At 64.9% G+C, this 19,601-nt stretch overlaps 1 protein-coding gene across 4 annotated transcripts in view; it reads right to left on the bottom strand.

Annotated features, from left to right (window-relative positions):
- PLEKHA6 (pleckstrin homology domain containing A6) overlaps positions 1-19,601 on the bottom strand; it is a 53,072-nt gene that overhangs the window by 21,184 nt on the left and 12,287 nt on the right. For 2 of the 4 annotated variants that reach the window (XM_066203876.1, XM_066203877.1), the window contains 5 exons: positions 1,324-1,404; positions 1,093-1,207; positions 889-993; positions 738-810; positions 285-385 (listed from right to left, as the gene is read on the bottom strand). In XM_066203876.1, coding sequence (XP_066059973.1) covers positions 285-385; positions 738-810; positions 889-993; positions 1,093-1,207; positions 1,324-1,404 — 475 coding nt within the window. Of the gene's footprint in view, positions 1-284; positions 386-737; positions 811-888; positions 1,208-1,323; positions 1,405-11,733; positions 11,894-19,601 lie in introns of those variants that run through there. The other 2 variants (XM_066203878.1, XM_066203879.1) reach the window with 2 other exon arrangements.

Here is a 19,601-nt window from a genome sequence, read left to right as displayed (position 1 = left end):
GGACCCTGCATTGGGGGGTGGTGACACTGGGGACACTGCTCTGTCCCCATTCCCCCAGCAGGACCCTGCAGGGTGGGGTGGTGACACTGGGGACACTGCTCTGTCCCCGTTCCCCCAGCAGACGCAGATCCAACCCGCGGGGGTCACCCCAGCCGTGCCCCAAGCGCCGCCACCAAGACAAAGCCGCGAGAGCAGCGGGGACCCTGCCAGCATCGCCAGAGCCACCCCAGTGCCACCGCCCCAGTGCCACGCTGTCCCCTGCCAGCCCGGGCAGAGGCACTGACCTTGAACGTGTGCTTCCTGCTGATGTTGTCCGAGGGCTGCACGGCGGCCACGCGGAAGCTGAGCAGGGGGATGCTGCCCAGGATGTTCTCCTCCTTCTCGTCTGCAGCGGGGGAGCAAATAATCCTGGGGTTACACCCACGCAGGGACCCCCGCCCGGCGCTGCCCCCCTCACGCCCCGGCTCCGTCCCACCACCTGTGGGATCGGCTCCCCGCCTGTTGCTGCTCCCGCGGCTCTGCCCTGGCTCACAAACAACCTCCTCAATTATTGATGCCAGCCCGGGAGCTGCCAGGGAGGCGGGGAAAGCTCGGGATTAACCCCTCGGCGCGGAAAAAACACCGGGAAAAAAAAAAAACAAACAAACCAAACCAAACCAGGGCAGGGCACAGAAAGAGCCGGGGGCTTTGTGCTGGTGACACCGGCGGTGGCCAGGAGCCTCGGGGCGCGGCCGTACCTTTGTAGTAGAAGATGCAGCGATCCACCAGCACGAACCAGCGCTTGTTCCACTGCTTCACCCCCGAGCTGGCCTGCCGGGAGAGGGGCAGTGAGACCCGGGCGTCCCCGCGGCTCTGCGGGGCCGGGAAGGGCAGGCGCGGGGCGGGTACCTGCTTGTAGAGCCACCCGCTCTTGGTGACGGCGGCGTTGGGGTTCCTCTTCATGGAGTTGGAGCGTTTCCCGAAGGCGATGCCCTTGCGGGAGGAGCGCGGAGCCTGCGAGGAGCCAGAGGAGATGCTCAGTGCCCCGGGCTGGGGGTCCTGAGTGCCGGTCCGAGCTGGTGACAGCAGTGTCACCCCGCCCCGGGCACTCACCCGGCCTCCGGGGCGCTCCGGGGGCACCTCGGCCACCATGGCGTGGTTGGGGGGCTCGCTGGGGACGGTGGCCGGGCGCTTGCTGCCCGCCTTGCTGGACATGTCCGAGCTCTGTCTGTGACCCCAGAGAGGGGAATCAGTGGATTTGAGTCGTCCCCCCGCCGTTCCCAGCCCCCCCTGGCTCCCCCACCCCAACCCGCCGGGGACCGAGGGGGTTTTGAGCCGACCTACTTGGGCAAGTCGAGCCTTGAGGTGTCCTCGGGGAGCTGTCCCGTCACTGGGTGCAGGAAGGTGTTCCGCCTTTCATTGTGGCTGCGGGGACAGCGATGGGTGTTAGGAACCCCCAGGTCCCCCACAGAGTCCCCGTGTCCCCCGCAGAGTCCCCGTGTCCCCCACAAAGCCCCCCTGTCACCACCTCTCTGCTGCTGCTCGGTGGGTTCCAGGCCAACACCAGGGCTGGCACTGGGGCCGGCATCCCCAGCCCTGCCCCGAGCACCCCGACAATCCCACCCTCGGGGATCCCTCACGGCATCACAGAGTCCCGGAATCGTTTAGTTTGGAAAGGCCTCCAAGGTCACCGAGCCCAGCCATTCCCCCAGCACCACCAAACCGTGTCCCCGGGTGTCACATCCACTGAGCCCAGGGGTGGCGAGCGGAGCCTGACCCCCCCTGGTTGTCCCCTCTGTCAGGGAGAGGCAGAGGGTCCCCCCTGAGCCTCTGAGGGACCCCCTGAGGGTCTTTTCTCCAGCCTGAGCTCCCCCAGCCACTCCAGCCCCTTCCCTGGACGCTCCAAGATTTCAGTGGCATTTCCCAGGGACTGCCCGGGGCCGTGGTGGCCGAGCCGTCCCTGCTGCTGCTGTCACAGCCCAGCTGGCACCGCTGGCCACGCTCACAGGTCACTGCAGCAGCAGCCACGGCCCAGCCAGGGCTGTGCCTGCAGCCGTGTCCCCAATGTCACCTCCTCCCCTGGCTGCTCTCGGAGCCTTGTCCAAAGCACCTCCAGGCTTTGGGTGGGGTCACCTGGGCACGGGGGCTGGGACCCCCCAGACCCCAAACACCAGCCCAGGGCCACCCAGACCTCAAACACCATCCTGGGACCCCCCAGACCCCAAAAACCATCCTAGGGCCACTCAGACCCCAAACACCATCCTAGGACCCTCCAGACCCCAAAAACCACCCCAGGATTCCCAACACCAGCAGTTGCTGCCTCGCTGGCACTGGGTGCAGCTGAAGGGATCCCCGGCAGTGCCAGCAGCGGTGTCACGGGGCCACCCCAGGCTCAGCTGGCATCTTGTGCCCTGTCCCGCAGAGGTGGCACTGCCAGGCACCCCAGAACCCCCTCCCACGCCGCTTCCCGGGGTGCTCAGGGGGAAAGGATGGGGTTCAGGGCTCCATCCCAGGAATTTTGCACCGGAACCCATCCCCTCCTTCCCAAACCCGCCGGGCACCGGGACATGGAGCCAGCCTCAGGCCAGCAGCCACCACCTCCTCCTGCCTGCCAGCACAGCGGGGGAAATTTGAGCGAGAAAATCCCAGTGCCAGGGCCCTCCCACTCCACCCCACCCCACCCCATCCCATCCCATCCCATGGATCCCATCCCACCCCATCCCAGGCTGGGGAGGCATTAACCCCTGACAGCCCAAAAAGGACCACTGCTGCTGCTGCGCTGCCGCCCCCGGCGGTCCCACCCCGTCCCCTGCCGGGGTTCTGGGTTTTCAGGGCACCCCAAACACGCGGGCGATGTGTGTGCACCCCACAACCGGGCGGTTGTCTCTCCGAACCGCCCCAGTGCCCCCCTGCTCTGGCCGGAGTCACCCTCAGTGCCCGGCCCACGCTCCAGCACAGCCTCGGGGGCTGCAGCTGCTCTCGGAGCGTTCTCCCAGCCCCGGGAATCCTCTCGGAGGGGTTCAAATCCCGGGAATCGGGGCAGGTGCCATCCCCGCGGCCACGCCGACGCGCGGGGAAGGTGCAGTGCTGCCAGAGCAGCGCCCCAAAAGCGCCGGGCGTGGGAAGTGGGCGCTGCCAGCACCCAGCAGCTGCTCTGGACCCCGCACCGGGGGTCTCCCCCCCAAATCCCTGCCCGCCACCCCGACCCCCCACGCTGGGTGTCCCCTCCTCCGTCCCTGCCCTGTCCCCGCAGGCCGGACCGTCCCTGCGGGCGGGACACCCCCGTTCCGCACCCCCCTCGGCTCCTCCCGGCCCCCACCGCGCTGCCTCCCCCCACCCCAAACCTGCCCCCAATTCCCATCCCCGGGAAGAGCCAAAACCCTCCGGGAAGCGGCGCCCGGAGCCGCCGCCGGGGCTGACCCCGCTCCAGGAACTCGCCAGTGCCCATCGCCTCCCGAGCACTGCAATGCAGCAGCCACTGCCCGGCCCGAGGGTCCCGCACCGCCGCCTCCCCGCCGGGCCCCCCTCGGGTCCCCCTCCCCGGACCTTCGGGGGCTTCCTACCTCACCCTCCGGTCCGCCCGAAACTTCAGCATGGTCCCGGGGGCCCCTCCCGGCTCAGCGCCCGCTCCCGGCTGCCGGCATCGCCCCCGCGGCGGGCACGGCCGGTGCCCGGTGCCACCACCGCGCTGCCGGGGGACAGCGGGGACAGCGGGGACCGCCGGGGACGCGGGCGGTGGGCGAGGGCTCTGCCCGTCCTCTGCCAGCCGTGCCAGTGCCCGGCGCCCCGCGCCCGTGGCATCGGCGGTGCGGAGCTCCGGGGGGCTCGGGGGGGGGACTCCGGGGGGCTCGGGGGGCTCCGGTAGCGGCGGGGTTGGGCAGCCCCGGTGTGCGGCAGCCGGCGGGGAAGGCGACAGCGGGGACAAAACAGCTCCCGCTCGCGTCCCCGCAGAGGAGAGGCGAAGGGCAGCGCGGCACAGCCGCCTCCCCCAGCCCAGGTGCGGGGCCGGGGAGATGCCGGTGGCAGGGGAAGGGCGGCACGGGCAGCTCGGGGGGCTCGGGGCGGGGGGTTTAGGGGGGCTCAGGAAGGCTGGGGAGGGGCTCCCGGGCCCCCCCAGCCCGGCAGGGCAGCGGGAAGGGCGGGTGTCACAGCGAGGGGAGCAGCCGCGCCGAGCCGAGCTGAGCTCTGTCGCTGCCCTGGATTCGGTGGCTGCGTCCCTTCCCCCTGCTTGTGTCCCCAAACCATCCTCGGGTGTCCCCAAACAATCCCTGAGTGTCCCTAAACCATCCCCGGGTGTCTCCAAAGCATCCCCGGGTGTCTCCAAACCATCCCTGGGTGTCTAAACCATGACCGCGTGTCCCCAAACCATCTCCAGGTGTCCCCAAAGCATCCCCGACCCATCCTCGGGTGTCCCCAAACCATCCCCGGGTGTGTCCCCCTCCTGCCCGCGGCTGTTCCTCCCCCCAGGCGACACCGGGAGGAAATCCCGGGGACCGGGATGGGCACAAGCACCAGCCGGGGAGGGGACAGACCCCACAGGGCATCAGCAACCCCAAATAAATCCCGGGGAGCCCTTGGGAACGGGCTGAGCAGGATTTGGGGTGGGCCACGCTCCGCCTGGGCTTTGGGAAGAGAATCCAAACCTTGCAGGGCGGGCAGGAAAATCCTCGGGAAGGAGGGAGGGAGGGAATCAGGCTGACGGTTCCAAGAAAGCTCCAAAGAAGGAAGCGGAGCACGGGGAGGCCGCTGGGATCCGTCCCGCCACTGCCCAGCTCTGGAAAAACCCCGGACCGCCGTGGGACCCTCCCAAAAATCTGAGTAGTGCCCCTTTGGGGTGAGATCAGCGCCTGTGACCACTCCAGGGATGGCTCCACTGTCCCTTGGATGGCACCAGTGGTCCCAGCACATCCCGGAATGTGCCAACGCTGCGGCACCAATGGAACTGAGTCCAGACTAAACTGAATCCAATCCAAACTGAACTCAGACCAAACTAAATCCAAACCAAACCGAATCCAAAATAACTGAATCCAAACCAAACTGAAGTCAGACCAAACTGAATCCAGACCAAAATAAATCCAGACCGAATCAAATCCAAACTGAAACAAATCCAAATCCAAACCAAATCCAAACTAAACCAAATCCAAACAGAACCAAACCAAACCAAAACCAAATCCAAACCCAACCAAATCCAGACGTGAATCAAATTGAAACTGAAACCAAATCCAACACCAAACCAAATCCAAATCCAGACTCAAACCAAACTCAACCAAACCAAACCCAAACCCAAACTCAAACCAAACCAAATCCAAACGAATCCAAATCCAGACTCAAACCAAACCAAATCCAAACCGAAACCAAATCCAAACTGAACCAAATCCAAGCCAAACCCAAATCCCCCTTTTTCAGGCACCGGGCACTCGGGGTGTGACACATCCACGGACAAACCGCCAGCACATCACCCCGTGGGCAGCACTGGCCTCACGCCAGTGCCTGCACTGGTGGCAGACACCCGGCTGTCCCCTGATGTCCCCATGTCCCCACCACAGTGACTCACCCGTCGCCACCAGCCAAGGATCCGGGGGCAAGGTGCCCCAACGGCCGCGGGGTGTGCCACCCCTCCTTGGTGACAACGCCAGTGCTGGCTCGGTGACACGGCCGCCACGGCGGGAAGGGACCTGCCACAGGAAGCTGTGGCTGTCTTTGGGGACAGCAGCCTGGGGACAGTGTGGCAGGAGCAGGGACAGAGCCCGAGGAGGCTCCGTGTGGGGGTGTCACCCTGTGTCACCCCAGGCGGGTGTCACAGGGGCTGTGCCCGGCTCAGGGGGGGGGTTAGGCCGGGTTTTTTAGACCAGGAGGGTTCTTTAAGCCGGGTTTTTTGGACCAGGAGCAGGTGCCGTGGTGCTGGCACCAGCTGGGCTCTGTCACTGTCACTGGTGTCCGGGGGTGGGCAGGGACACGGCACAGCCGTGGCTGATCCATGATCCACGTCCGATCCATGGACACGCTCCGGGGGTGCCAGCAGCTCCCCACGACCTCCCGGGAGAGCTGAGGGGGACAAGCGGCCGCTTCTCCTTGAGATTAACCTCCGAGAAACCCCTCGGGACCTCCTCGTGCTTTTCCAAACACACACGGAGCAAGGGAAGGGAAGGAATGCGGTAACTGAGGAATAAACCTTCCAACGCCGCCGTTCCTCCCCCTTCCCAAAGCTGGAGCTTGTGGGGAGCAGAGGGACAACCCCGCTGTCCCCCTGTCCTCTCCCTCAGCCCGTCGGGGTTGGGGCTTTCCAGTTCTTCAAACCACAAACCAGGGCTGGGACAGGTCCCCAGTGACCCCCAGCGCCACCAGCACTGCCACCAGCACTCTGTGAGTGCCACCCCTTGTCCCCGGCACTCTGTGAGTGCCACCCCCTGTCCCCAAGGACACCCAGAGCCACCAGCGCTCTGTGAGTGCCACCCCCTGTCCCCAAGGACCGCCAGAGGCTGGAGCTGAGTGTCCCAGGGAGCTGATGCTGCTCCAGCTGGGGAGGACACGGTGACACGGTGACAGGAGGGAGCAGCGGCCCCCCAGAACCGCAGAATTAACGGGAACCATTCCCAATCCATGGCCATTCCCGGGATGTCGGGGCTCCCTAAACCCAGAACAAAGCAGGATGGGGACAGGGACGGTGACCCCGCTGTCCCCAGCAGCCCTGCCAGCTCCGTGGGAGCCTCACCACGGGCAAAGCCCATCCCGAACAGCTCCGGGATCCACCCGCTGCCTCCTCCCACGCCCCAACCCCGGTCCCGGAGCCCTCGCTGCCCCCACGGCTCGGGGAGGGCAGGGATGGAGAGGTCCCCACGCCGGGATGGGGCTGGGGCTGGGCAGGGGGGTGGACACGGCCAAACTCCCCCCACAGTGGCCATAAATCCCTTCATCCAAAGGTTTCCCATGTTCCCGGCATCCAGGGACGGGGCTGGTGTGGCTGCCAGCCAAACACGCCCCGCTCGCCGGCCTCGCTCCCTCCCTCCCTCCCGTATTTTTCCAACCCTTTCTTCACCTCTCCCCCTCCTCCCGAGCCACATCCCTCGGAAATCCTGTTCTCCCCGGGAACTGCAGCGCTCAGCACCCACGGGAGGGGACTCGGGGTCACCCTGTCAGCCCCGCTCCCCGCCAAGGGGACGATCCACCCTTGGAGCAGCGAGGACAAACTGCTGAGCCCCGCTTCGCAGAGGAGCCCAGGGTGGGGAAAAAAATGGATCATAAAGCACAAAAAAAACCCCCGGGGATACTCTAAAGCACAAAAAAAACCCCCCAAACCCCAGGGATACTCTGTTCTCTGGGTCCATCCTCCAGGGATTAAAGAAATAAAGGGAATTCAATTCCCTGGCAGGGCCGGGTGGCAGCAGCTCGACTGCTCCAGCACCTCCACACGGGCCCATCCCAGCTCCTGGATTTGTGGGAATTCCACGGCAGCCCTGGGAGAGGGCAGGGAAGAGGAGGTGCAGGGAAAAGCGGGATGGAGAAGAGCAGGAAACCCCCCCGTGCCTGGCCAGGGATCACCAAACCATTCCCCCATCAATCCCAGTGCTGGTGGATTGGCAGCACAATAAATAAACGGGAATGAAGCGGTTTGTGGGCGCTCCAAATCCAGGTGCGGATGGCCACAGGGTGAGGCTCCCTCCAGCCTGAGGAGCTCCTGGCAGATCCCGCTGCTCCCAGAATGGATCTGCTCCTCAATCCCGTCCCGGCCCTAATCCCGGCCCCTCCATCCAGCTGAGCCAGCAATTCTGGCCCTGTGTCCATCAGGGCTGGGGGTCAGCGGCAGCACAGCCCTGCTGGAGAATGAATTCCACTCCCAGAGAATGAATCCCACTGCTGGGCAATGAATCCCACTCCTGGACAGTGAATCCCACTGCTGGACAGTGAATCCCACTGCTGGACAGTGAATCCCACTGCTGGACAACGAATCCCACTCCTGGACAGTGAATCCCACTGCTGGACAGTGAATCCCACTCCTGGAGAATGAATCCCACTGCTGGACAACGAATCCCACTGCTGGACAGTGAATCCCACTCCTGGAGTGCAAATCCCACCCAGACCTCAAAAACCATCCCAGGGCCACTCAGACCCCAGACACCAGTCCAGGACTGCCCAGACCCCAAAACCATCCCAGGGAGGGCCACACAGACCCCAAACACCATCCTAGAGCCACTCAGACCTCAAAAACCATCCCAGGGCGACTCAGACCTTAAAAACCATCCCAGGGTCACTGAGACCCCAAACACCATCCCAGGGCCACTGAGACCCCAAAGCCAGCCCAGGGCCGCCCTTTCCTGCGGGCCACGCTGGCCACCAGCTCGCCGTGGTGGCTGTTTTTCCCGTGGGAGCCGCGCGGGGAGGGAGGGCGGGGGCGGAGGCCGGGCTGGATCCCCGGGAAGCGGCCGGGCCGCGCTGCCAGCCTCGCCAAGCCGGGCAAAGTCCTCGGGCAGGGCGGGCCGGCGGCTCCCGCGCACCCGCGGCCCGCCTGCGCTGCCGGGAAGGGCATGCCGGCTTTGGGGGGGGTGGTGGCTGGCTGGGATGGAGGATCCCCGGCCTTTCCCTGTGCTCCCGGGGGCCGTCCATCCCATCCATCCATCCATCCATTCCCCGGGAGCACAGGGAAAGGCCGGGGATTTCCAGAGAACAAAGCGGCTGCTGGCAGGCGGCGCGGGGAGGGCGAGTCCCCCGCTGCCGCGCCAGCTGGGGTCGGGGAGAAGCACAAAAAGCACAGAAAAAGCGCGGGAGTTTGTGTTTTATCTCCCTGGAAACGCCGGCTCCATCCCAGGCACGGCCCGCGGCCAAGGGGAGCCGCCGCTGCCGCTGCTGCTGGCGGGGTTTGGAGCGGCAGCAGCATCCCGATCCCGTGTGGGGACATCAGGGAGGGTGACAGCCTGGGATCGGGGCAGAGCGGGTGACAGGCCATGCCCTGGCAGCTCTGAGGTCACTGCATTGTCCCCTGGTGGGGACAGAGCCCCAGTTCCTTGTCCAGGGGATCACTGGGCTCCCAGAGCCACCATTCCCAGCTGGAGACACAATTCCCATCTGGAGCCACCATTCCAACCCAGTGCCACCATTCCCACCCAGTGCCACCATTCCCATCTGGAGCCACCATTCCAACCCAGTGCCACCATTCCCACCCAGTGCCACCATTTCCATCTGGAGCCACCATTCCAACCCAGTGCCACCATTCCCACTCAGTGCCACCATTTCCATCTGGAGCCACCATTCCTACCCAGTGCCACCATTCCCACCCAGTGCCACCATTATCAATGCAGTGCCACCATTCCCACCCAGTGCCACCATTTCCATCTGGAGCCACCATTCCTACCCAGTGCCACCATTCCCACCCAGTGCCACCATTTCCATCTGGAGCCACCATTCCCACCCAGTGCCACCATTCCCACCCAGTGCCACCATTCCCACCCAGTGCCACCATTCCCACCCAGTGCCACCATTCCCACCCAGTGCCACCATTATCAATGCAGTGCCACCATTCCAACCCAGCGCCACCATTCCCAGTTGGAGCCATGATTCCCAACCCAGTGCCACCATTCCCACCCAGTGCCACCATTCCCAGTTGGAGCCACCATTCCCAACCCAGTGCCACCATTCCCACCCAGAGCCATAATTCCCACTCGGAGCCACCATTCCCAACCCAGTGCCACCACTCCCACCCAGAGCCACCATTATCAACGCAGTGCCACCATTCCCAACTCAATGCCACCATTCCCAACCCAGTGCCATCACTCCCACCCAGAGCCACCATTCCCAACCCAGTGCCACCATTCCCAACCCAGTGCCACCATTCCCACCCAGAGCCATAATTCCCACTCGGAGCCACCATTCCCAACCCAGTGCCACCACTCCCACCCAGAGCCACCATTATCAACGCAGTGCCACCATTCCCAACTCAATGCCACCATTCCCAACCCAGTGCCATCACTCCCACCCAGAGCCACCATTCCCAACCCAGTGCCACCATTCCCAACCCAGTGCCACCATTATCAACGCAGTGCCACCATTCCCAACTCAATGCCACCATTCCCAACCCAGTGCCATCACTCCCACCCAGAGCCACCATTCCCAACCCAGTGCCACCATTCCCAACCCAGTGCCACCATTATCAACGCAGTGCCACCATTCCCAACTCAATGCCACCATTATCCAACCCCGTGCCACCATTCCCAACACAACCTCCGAGCAGCCACCTGGACTCGCCCCTGGAGGGTTTGAACTCTCCCTGAGCTCTCCGAGAAGCCACTTCCATGGCCGGGAATTTGTGTCCCCACAATCCCCGGCATCAAAGGAGCATGGCCCCAGCCCCTCCCCGGCCAGCTCAGGTCAGGGGATTACGGCAGCGGCGCCGAGAAAATCCCACCGGGACAAATCCCCGGCACCTGCCCGAGCCGTGCAGCTCCACAGTCACACCCAGGTCCTGACGGTGGCCTGCCTGCCGCGCTGCTCCTGCCACCTGCGCTTGTCACCACCCTCGGGGCTGCTGGCGGTGGCACTGGCCGCAGACAATGGCCCACGAGTGCCATGGCGGGCTCCGCGTGTGACACGTCTGGGTCCCGTGTGACACGTCCGGGCCCCGTGTGACACGTCCAGGCTCGTGTGACACCGCCGCTCACACACACAGGGACACGCGCGCGCACACTCACCGGTGTCACCGCGCGTCCCCTCCGCCCGCTGCGCCACTCGCCGAGCCGGTGGCTCTCCCGCAGCCGGCCGGGGCGGATGATTTCCCTTCCCAAGCCCGTGGAGACCGTCATCGGTATCAATCATTAACAGCCGCCGCAGCTGCCGCCAGCTTAACCCCCTCGGCTCCGGGCCGAGCGCCGGGAGCCATGCCCGCCGCCTTTAATGGCACCGTGACACGGCAAAGTCACCGCGGGACAAACGGCCGGGCAGGAGGAAGGGTCCCCCAGGGGGCTCCGCAGCCGCACGGGGCCGCAGCCGCTCCTGCAGTGTCCCCCCCCAGCCCCGGGAGCAGCCCCAGCTGCCACATCGCGGTGGCAGCCGCTGAAGTCGCCGCTGTCCCCGCGCTGGGGTCGGTCCCCAGGGGCTGAGCCCGGCCAGGAGCGGCACAGGGGCGCGGGAGCTGCTCCCTCCCCTCCCGGGATGGCGGCTCCCGGAGCTCCCGGAGCTCCCTCTCCCTTTTTCCCCCCCCCGCAGCTTTTCCAAGGAACATCAATGGCTGTAACTTTATCCCGGCGTGTTTACAACCCAGCTGCGCCTCTTGGCTCCCTCAGCCGCGCCGGGGGCCAGCTCGGCTCCCGCTCAGCCGCCGCTCGGAGCTGTCACAGCGTCCCTGTCCCCTCCCCGCGATGCCGGGGTCCCCCGCGCGCTGCGGTCCCCACGGGGACCACCGGGATCGGCACCTGCATCCCCATGGAGAGCGGGCTGGAGGAGGAGGAGGAGGAGCGCTGTCCCTGTGCCTGAGCCCCGCGAAGCTGGCGGACAGATGTCCCTGTCACCTCCCCCGCCGCCCCCGCCGCGCTCTCGGCCGCGTTACCCAACCTGCCGAGGGGTTGAATGATTAACCCCGGCCTGCGCCACCGCCGCCTCCCCGCGCTGTCCCCGCGGCGCGGTGGCACCTGGGGACCCTGCGCTTCTGTCGCCGAGCCCAGCCGTCCCGTGCCAGGTGCCCTCAGCTGGTCCCCACGAGCGCACGGAGAGTCTCCATCGCTGTCCCTCACCGCTGTCCCTTGTCCCCAGGGCTCTGGAGGTACTCACACCGCCCAGCTCCCTCTTCCCGACGCGCGGCCACGGCGGGAATTTCGCCCTCGTCCAGCCCCAGCTGCAGAGCCGGGGGCGTCCGGGCTGGAACGATCACAAATATCCTTTGGACAAACATCTGCACGGCACCACCCCGCGGGCTGCGGCCAGGGCGGCCGCGGGATGGTTTCAATCACGGCTCAAATCCCACCGAACGGCCTCAAAACCGCCGCGGGCAGGCAGCCAGGCACAGCAGCTGATGAGGGCCTGCGGATGTGGGGCTCGGTTTGGCTCCCCGTGCCCGCGGGACGGGCACAGCTTTGGGAATTGCCGGTTCCCCCACACCCAGCCGGGATATAAAGCCGCAAAGTCCTTGCGAGCACCCCGAATTGGGAGCACTCAGGGGGTGCAGGTGGGGGCGAAATGGAGCATCCCCCTGCTCCAAAGAGTGATTCCTGAGGCTCTGCAGATCCTGGAGCTGCCATTCCCTCTCCAGCCCATCGGGATGGGGTGCAGGGAGGTGAAATGGAGCATCCCCCTGCTCCCTGCAGTGATTCCTGAGGCTGCAGATCCTGGAGCTGCCATTCCAGCCCACCGGGATGGGGTGCAGGGTGAGCCCCAGCCTGGGCTCCACCAGGTCATGCCACTCCCTGCGCAGCCTCTTGGTGGTTTTTTGGATAAATCCCCCAATTTTCCACTGCCGGATCTCCCAAAAACCCACAAAGCCACAAACGCGGCACCTCGGGGCGGCAGGAGGGGCACGGACAGCGCCGGCTCCCACCTCCCCGCTGCCACCGCGGGCTCCCGTTTCCCGGCCGGGTTTGGAGGCTCTGGATGCGGGCCTTGGGCAGCGCTGGCTCTGCCCCAGCCCGGGAGCTCCAGCGCTGCCAGAGGCTCCGGTGATTCATCCCAACCCCGCGGCCCGACCTCCCGCAGTCAGGCCCCGACACATTCGGCACATTCCTGGCATAGCCGGAGCCCCACACCTGCCGGAGCGGGAGGCTGGGAAGGTGCCAGCGGCACGATCCTGCCTCTGCCAGGAGATTTATGGATGCCAGGCAGGATCCCAAAGCCGGGGCGGGAGCGGCTGCGCTCCGGTGACACAGCAAACTTGTCACCGTGGGCAGCTTTGTCACCTCCCGGAGCGTCCCAGTTGCCTCGTTGGTGCGGTGCCACACGTCCCTTGAGTCGGGCTGGGTGTGAGTGGGGAAGAAAAAAAAAAAAAATCTCCTTTTTTTAGGTCTGATCCCCCACCCTGGGGACTGGGAACAGCCTGTCACCCGCGGTGACACAGCCGCGCCCGGGTTGTGCAAGGCACCGAGCGGCTCCCAAGGGCGGGAGCAGCTCCGGGCTGGCCGCCGTGGCTCTCCGGCCCCAAATCCATCTGTGACACATCCCAGGGCCCCGGGAGCGGCCCGGGATGGCGGCCTTGGCGACAGGAAATGCGAGGAGGGGACAAAAACATTCCTGAGCACCTGGGAAGAGCCGCGGCGCAGTGGGTGGCGCTCATGGGTGATGCCATGGCAGCCCCCTCCACGTGCCCGCCTCACCAATCTCCAAAAGAACCAAAAATCCCCCAAATCAGGTTCGTCCTAAGCAAAAAAAGATTAAAAAAAAAATTCCCACACTCAGGGTGTGAGTCAGGAATCCCCAAATCCCAGGATTCCTGAGGACCTGCGGCCTTTGCCAGGATTTCCTCTGGCTCTGCAGTGGTGCCACCCCTTGGGACATCCCTGCGGGGATCGCCGCCTTTCCCTCGCTGTCCCCGCATGCCACAAGCCTGATTTATTGTCACCTCCAGCCCACCACACCCCGCTGGTGGCCTGTGGGACGGCCGGGGTGAATCACGGCTCATTCCCAACCGCGTCCTCATTAGCGCCCCAAGCCCGGAGCGGCCCCGGGGAGCAGCTGCGGGGGGGGGGGGAGGAGAAAAGCAAGGAATCTTCTGGGAATAAAACCAGAAGGAGCTGAACCCCGCCCCGCAAACAGCCAAGCAAACCCTGGGAGTGTCCCAGGCGGCGCGGGGACAGGACACACCTGAGTGTCACCAAACAGCCCTGGCCGTGTCGCTTGTCCCCCTCCCAGCGCCACCTCCGCAGCGCCACGGGCGGGTTGGGCTCCGCAGGGCGAGCGAAGTTTAGTCACCCTGGGATGCTTCCAGTCGGAGATCGGGAGGGTTCCAGGCCGCTTCCCAGAAATCCCATTTGAGCAGGAGCCCGATGCCGGTTCCCCCCCTCACCGTTCCTTCTCCCCCGGGAATAAACGCGGGCCCGGCCCGGCGCTCCCTCCGCCCCGCGGGGAGGAGCAGCCCCGGGATCCGGGGAGGGGAGCTGGAAGGACGGGATGGCTGATCCGGGCTGGAGGCGGGCCAGCCCCGGCCTGGGGAGAGCCCTCGGCGCTGCCTTCGGGGGCGGCGGAGCAGCCTGGGATGGTCCTTGGGATGGTCAGAGGATTCCTCCTTGGAATGGCCCAAGGGTCCCTCAAAAATGTCACAGGATCCCTCTAAGGGTGTCACAGGATCTCTCCAAAAACGTCAGAGGGTCCTCACTTTGGAATGCCCACAGGATCCCTCCCAAAAGTGCCACAGGATCCCACCAAAAATGCACAGGATCTCTCCAAGGATGTCACTGGATCCTTCCGAGAAGTGCCACAGGATCCCTCAAAAAATGCCACAGGATCCCTCCAAGGGTCCTCACGGGCAGGTGGGACCAAGGAGCTGCACCAGGGAACTGGAACAGAGCAGGAATTGGAGCAGACCGGGGAACTGGAACTGGTTTGCTGGGCCCTGGGAAGAGCCCGAGGCTCATCCCGCATTTCCCGAGGGCACAGCTGGGATAAAGCGTGTGGGAAGCACAGCCGGGCCCGCGGAGGTGGGGGATCCCTCCCGCAGGTGGGAGATCCCTGCTGCAGGTGGGAGGTCACTCCCGCAGGTGCCTGTGGCTCCCTGATTCCCGTTTTCCCCGGGTTTGGGTCAGGAATGTTGTTCCATGTGGTTGGGAACCGGTGCCCCCCAGCCCAGCCTGAGCCGGGAGCCACCGGGAACGGAGGGAATGTGACCCCAAAGCTCAGCTCATTAGGAAAGCTCCTCAGGGAGAAGCCATCCATGCCCTCCGCCTGCCCCCGTGCCTTTCCCCCCCTCGCCTTCTCCTGCCCCAGCAGGACAGACCGAGCTCAAGGAAGGACGGAGCAGGATGGAGCTGGGACTGAGCTGAGCTCCAAACCCGCCCCTGCCAGCGCTGGAGAGTTCATTCCCAGCCCCTGGGCATCCCAGGGATGGCTGGGAGCCATGGGGCGGAAACCACAGCCATCCCAAATCCCACAGCAGGCCAGGGAAATCCCACCACAGCTATTCCAAATCCCACAGCAGGACAGAGAAAACCCAGCACAACAATCCCAAATCCCACAGCGGGCCAGGGAAATCCCACCACAGTTATGCCACAGCAGGACAGGGAAAACCCACAAGAGGAATCCCAAATCCCACAGCAGGACAGAGAAAACCCAGCACAACAATCCCAAATCCCACAGCACGACAGGGAAAACCCACCACACCCATCCCAAATCCCACAGCAGGAATGGGAATGGTCCACCACAGCAATCCCACATCCCACAACAGGACAGGGAAAACCCACCACACCTATCCCAAATCCCAAAGCTGGCACAGGGAGAGCCCCAAAACCGGGCAGGATCCCCCTGAGCCGGGCAGGATCCCCCAAACCCAGTCAGAATCCCCCCAAACCCGGGCAGGATCCCCCCAACCCGTCCCGGATCCCCGTGAGCCGGGCAGAATTCCCTCCGCACCTCCCGGCGGGGAGCAGAGCCCAGAGCAGGCAGCGGCCGCCTGTGCCCGCTCCCGGCCGTGCCAGCCCGGTCGTGCCGCCACACCTTCCCCGCAGCTCCGGCTGGGAATTAACCCCTGCCCGCCGTGCCCGAACCGGGTGGGTTGAAACTTCCCGGAGATTTGAGCTGGAAATCTCCGGGAGAATCGCGGCCGTGTTGGAAAAATACCCCCGTGTGACGTGGGGGGGTTGTGTCCCCTCCCCACGAGCCGCCCCAAACCCCATTTTCGGCTCCCCCGGCCCAGCTCAAACCCCTCTAACACCTCCATCCCTGGGAATCCATCCCCTCCATCCCTCGGCGTCCCCCTCCATCCCGTTTTTAACCCCACCGAGGCCGGAGCACCCGCAGCCTCCTCGGTTACCTGCTCCAGGTGCTGCGGGGGCAGAGCCGAGCCGAGGAGCTCCGGGACGGCGGGGCAAGGACGGGGGAAAAGCCTCGGTGGCCTCCGGGAGCGGGCAGGAACCAGCCCGGCTGATAAACGAGGGCTGAAACCCGAACCCGCAGCTCGGCTCCTTCCTCTATAAACACCGCGCACGCCTCCGGCCGCGCTGCCTCTCTCCACGCCACTCCCGCTGCGACAGCGACGGCGACAGCGACACTGCCCGAGCCCCTTGTCGCCAGCCCTGCCCTCCGCCGTGCCGGTGGCGGCTCGAGGTGGAGCCTCTGGCTGGTTTTGGGGTGGTGCTTCAGGTGCGCTCCAACCGCACGGAGCGCTCCGGGGGTTTTGTGCTTTGGGGAGGGGTCGGGACCCCCGGTGGGCACGGGGGGATAAACAGTGTGGGAGAAGTGATAACGGGGGGTTTAGCCTCAAAAAAAACCCCCAAAACCCAAAAAAACCACCCCAAAATAATAATTAAAAAACAGGTGGGAGGGGCTCAGCTGACGGCGCACCTGTGGCCATGGGAAATGTCCCCTTTCCCCAGCGGTGACACCACGGGGGTGCCCGGTGCCACCCTGAGGGGACTCTCGGCTGGGTGGGGACACGGTGGCTTGGTGGCCAGGACATGGCCACACCGTGCCACTGCAGGACTCCCTTGTGCCACCGCGGGACTTGTGCCACCACTGTGGGACTTCCTTGTGCCACCATGGCACTTGTGCCGCCAGGGACTTGTGCCACCACTGCACGACTTCCTTGTGCCACCACGGGACTTGTGCCACCACTGTGGGTCTTGTGCCACCACTGCACGACTTCCTTGTGCCACCGCCGTGGGACTTCCTTGTGTGGGAGGACTCCCCGCCCTTCCCGCATCGGGACAAAACCCTGCCCCTGTTTTTTCCCCAATTCTTCAGGCTCAGCCCCCAAAAAACCGGGACGGCCACATACCACGGGGCGAGGCTGTGCTGGGCGCTGCTCCAGCTCAGGGACACGGGGATGGATCATCCCGGGAATCATCCCCGGGAAAAGGGAATCCCGGCAACGCTCTGCCAGCGGCGGGTGAAGCTTCACGGCGGGGGACAACTCCTCGGGACGGAGTTTTGGGAAGGGGCAGCTCCCATTCCAGGCTGGATCCAGGCTGGAATTCCGCAGCCGAGGTGTCGGGAGCCAGCTCCCCGCCCCGGTTGCACAAGCGGCCCCGGGGCGCTGCAGCAATCCCGGCGTGTTTACCAGCAGCAGCCACCTGCTGCTCCCCTGAGCTGCGACCCCGAGCCACCCCCGGCCACCCATCCCCGGCCACCAGCTGTCCCCAGAGCCCGCAGGCCACGGGGACACTCCCCAGTGCAGCGCCCTGACCCTCAGCGTCCTCCCGAGGAGTTGTGGAGGGCATTTGGAGAGGTTGGATTGAGTGGGGCGAGGCGGCCTGGGGCGGGGATTTTGTCCCCAGGGATGCTCCGAGGGGTTTTGGCAGCTGGGGACGGCACCCGCCGTGCCCCGGGTGGGAAAATGCCCCTCTGCAGCTCCCAAAATCACCGTCCTGCGCCCCAAATCACCTTCCTGCAACCCCAAAATCACCTTCCTAGACCCAAAATCACCTTCCTGCATCCAAAATCACCATCCAGCTACCCCAAAACCACCTTCCTTGCACCCAAAATCACCTTCCTGCAACCCCAAAATCACCTTCCTGCATCCAAAATCACCATCCAGCTACCCCAAATCACCTTCCTTGCACCCAAAATCACCTTCCAGCAACCACAAAATCACCTTCCTCCACCCCAAAATCCCCGGGGATGGAGCACAGAACTTCCATCACGGTCTGGGGCTCCTGCCAGCACACAGAGAGATTTGGGGGAGGCGGAGGAGAAATTGCCTCTCCTTTGGTGTTTTGAACGCACAATCATCAAATTCACCCCAAACACGATTTTTTTTTCTCTAGTTCCTTTTGCTTAAAGAGAAGGAGGGACGGAGCCAACACCCCCTACCCCATTCCCAGCCCCAATTCCTGCCCCATCCACGCCAGGAAAGGCTCAGCCTCCCCTCACCCAGGGGCTGCTCTGTCCCCCCAGCCCCACACCGAGGTTTTGGGGGGATCCCCCCACTCCCAACCCCGCCTTTGGGGGGGTTCAGGCCCCCCCGCCGCCCTCCACACGGAGTATCCCCCGCCCCTCTGCAACCCGAGCCCGGACCCAAGGTCCCGCTTATCTGCAGCACAAGCATGTCTGGTGATAAGGCCGGCGATGAGATAAGGCCGCGGCAGCCTCGGCGCTATCAGCAAACCCTTCCTCCAGCCCCGCGCCCCAAGGCTGAGGGGTTCAGCATCTCCCAAAAATCCCCCCCATCAACATCTGGCTTTGACGAGCTTTAAAACTTTCCCCGGTCGTTGTTTCCCACACGAAGCGTCGATTCAGGGGAAGGGGAAAAATTTAATTTAACCCCCCCCCCCCCAAAAAAAAAACCCAACCCCAATAAAATAAACCCTGAATCAAATAAGAAATAAATCACAGAGCAGAGTAAATAATGTGTCAGGGCTCCCCTGACAGCACCGGGGAGGCGGGGGCACACCCAGCCCGGCCGCCGAAGAAAAAAAACAGAACAAAACAAAACCTGGAATTGCAAATCATCATCGCTGCTCGGCCGAGCTGAAAGGTGAGCCCGGGAAAACAAACGCGCGGCTCCGAGAGAGCCGGGGCCACGCGGAGCTGGCCTGGGACACGCCTGAGCCTTCCTCCTCCTCCTCCTCCTCCCGGCTGAGCATCCCCCGGAAAGGAGGAAACACCCCAAGGAGGGGGAGCGGCTCCGGGGTCACCCCAAAAGCTGCGCCGGGCCCCGCTGCTCGGGATGACGGACACCCCGCTCCCGGTGAGGGTTGGAACCCTCGGCGCCGCTCCCGGGGTGTCCCCGCGGGATCTGCCCGCCCGTGGGTGTCCCCGGTGGAACCAGCCCGGCTAAACTGGAGAATTAAAGGGGAAAAAAACACCCAGAACAAACCCCAAAACTCCCCCCGGGGTGGGGCTCGCCTGCCGGGCTGCGAACAGCCGGTGCTCACCCAGTGCGGGGCCTGCGGTGGAGCAGAGGTGGCACCAAGGGACAGCAGCGGGGACACGTGTATTGGCACTGCGGGGACACGGGGCTGGCGTGGGGTGGCTTTTCCTCCGGGGCAGGGAGGGAGTAGGGAAAAGGGGACGGTGCCAGCGGGGTGACACTGCCAGAGGAGTGGCAGCGCCCGTGAGGTGACCCTGCCACAGCGGGGTGACCCTGCCACAGTGGGGTGACGCTACCAGCGAGGTGACACCACCAGTGGGGTGACACTGCCACAGCAGGAGTGGCTGGGAGCCATGGGACACTGCCATAGTGGGGTGACACCACCAGCAGGGTGACACTGCCACGGTGGGGTGACACCGCCAGTGAGGTGACACCACCAGTGGGGTGACACCGCCAGCGAGGTGACCCTGCCACAGCGAGGTGACACCACCAAAGGAGTGGCACTGCCAGCGGGGTGACACCTCCAGCGGGGTGACCCTGCCACAGCGAGGTGACACTGCCAGCAGGGTGACACCGCCAGTGAGGTGACCCTGCCACGGCGGGGTGGTGCCACCAGTGAGGTGACACTGCCAGTGGCGTGACCCTGCCACAGCGGGGTGACACCTCCAGCGAGGTGACATCACCAGCCGGG

Source organism: Chamaea fasciata, unplaced genomic scaffold, assembly GCF_029207755.1.
Source record: "Chamaea fasciata isolate MVZ Bird 193981 ecotype frontalis unplaced genomic scaffold, bChaFas1.0.hap1 SCAF_25, whole genome shotgun sequence".
NCBI lineage: Eukaryota > Metazoa > Chordata > Aves > Passeriformes > Sylviidae > Chamaea > Chamaea fasciata.
This window is presented reverse-complemented; position numbering and strand designations above follow the sequence as displayed.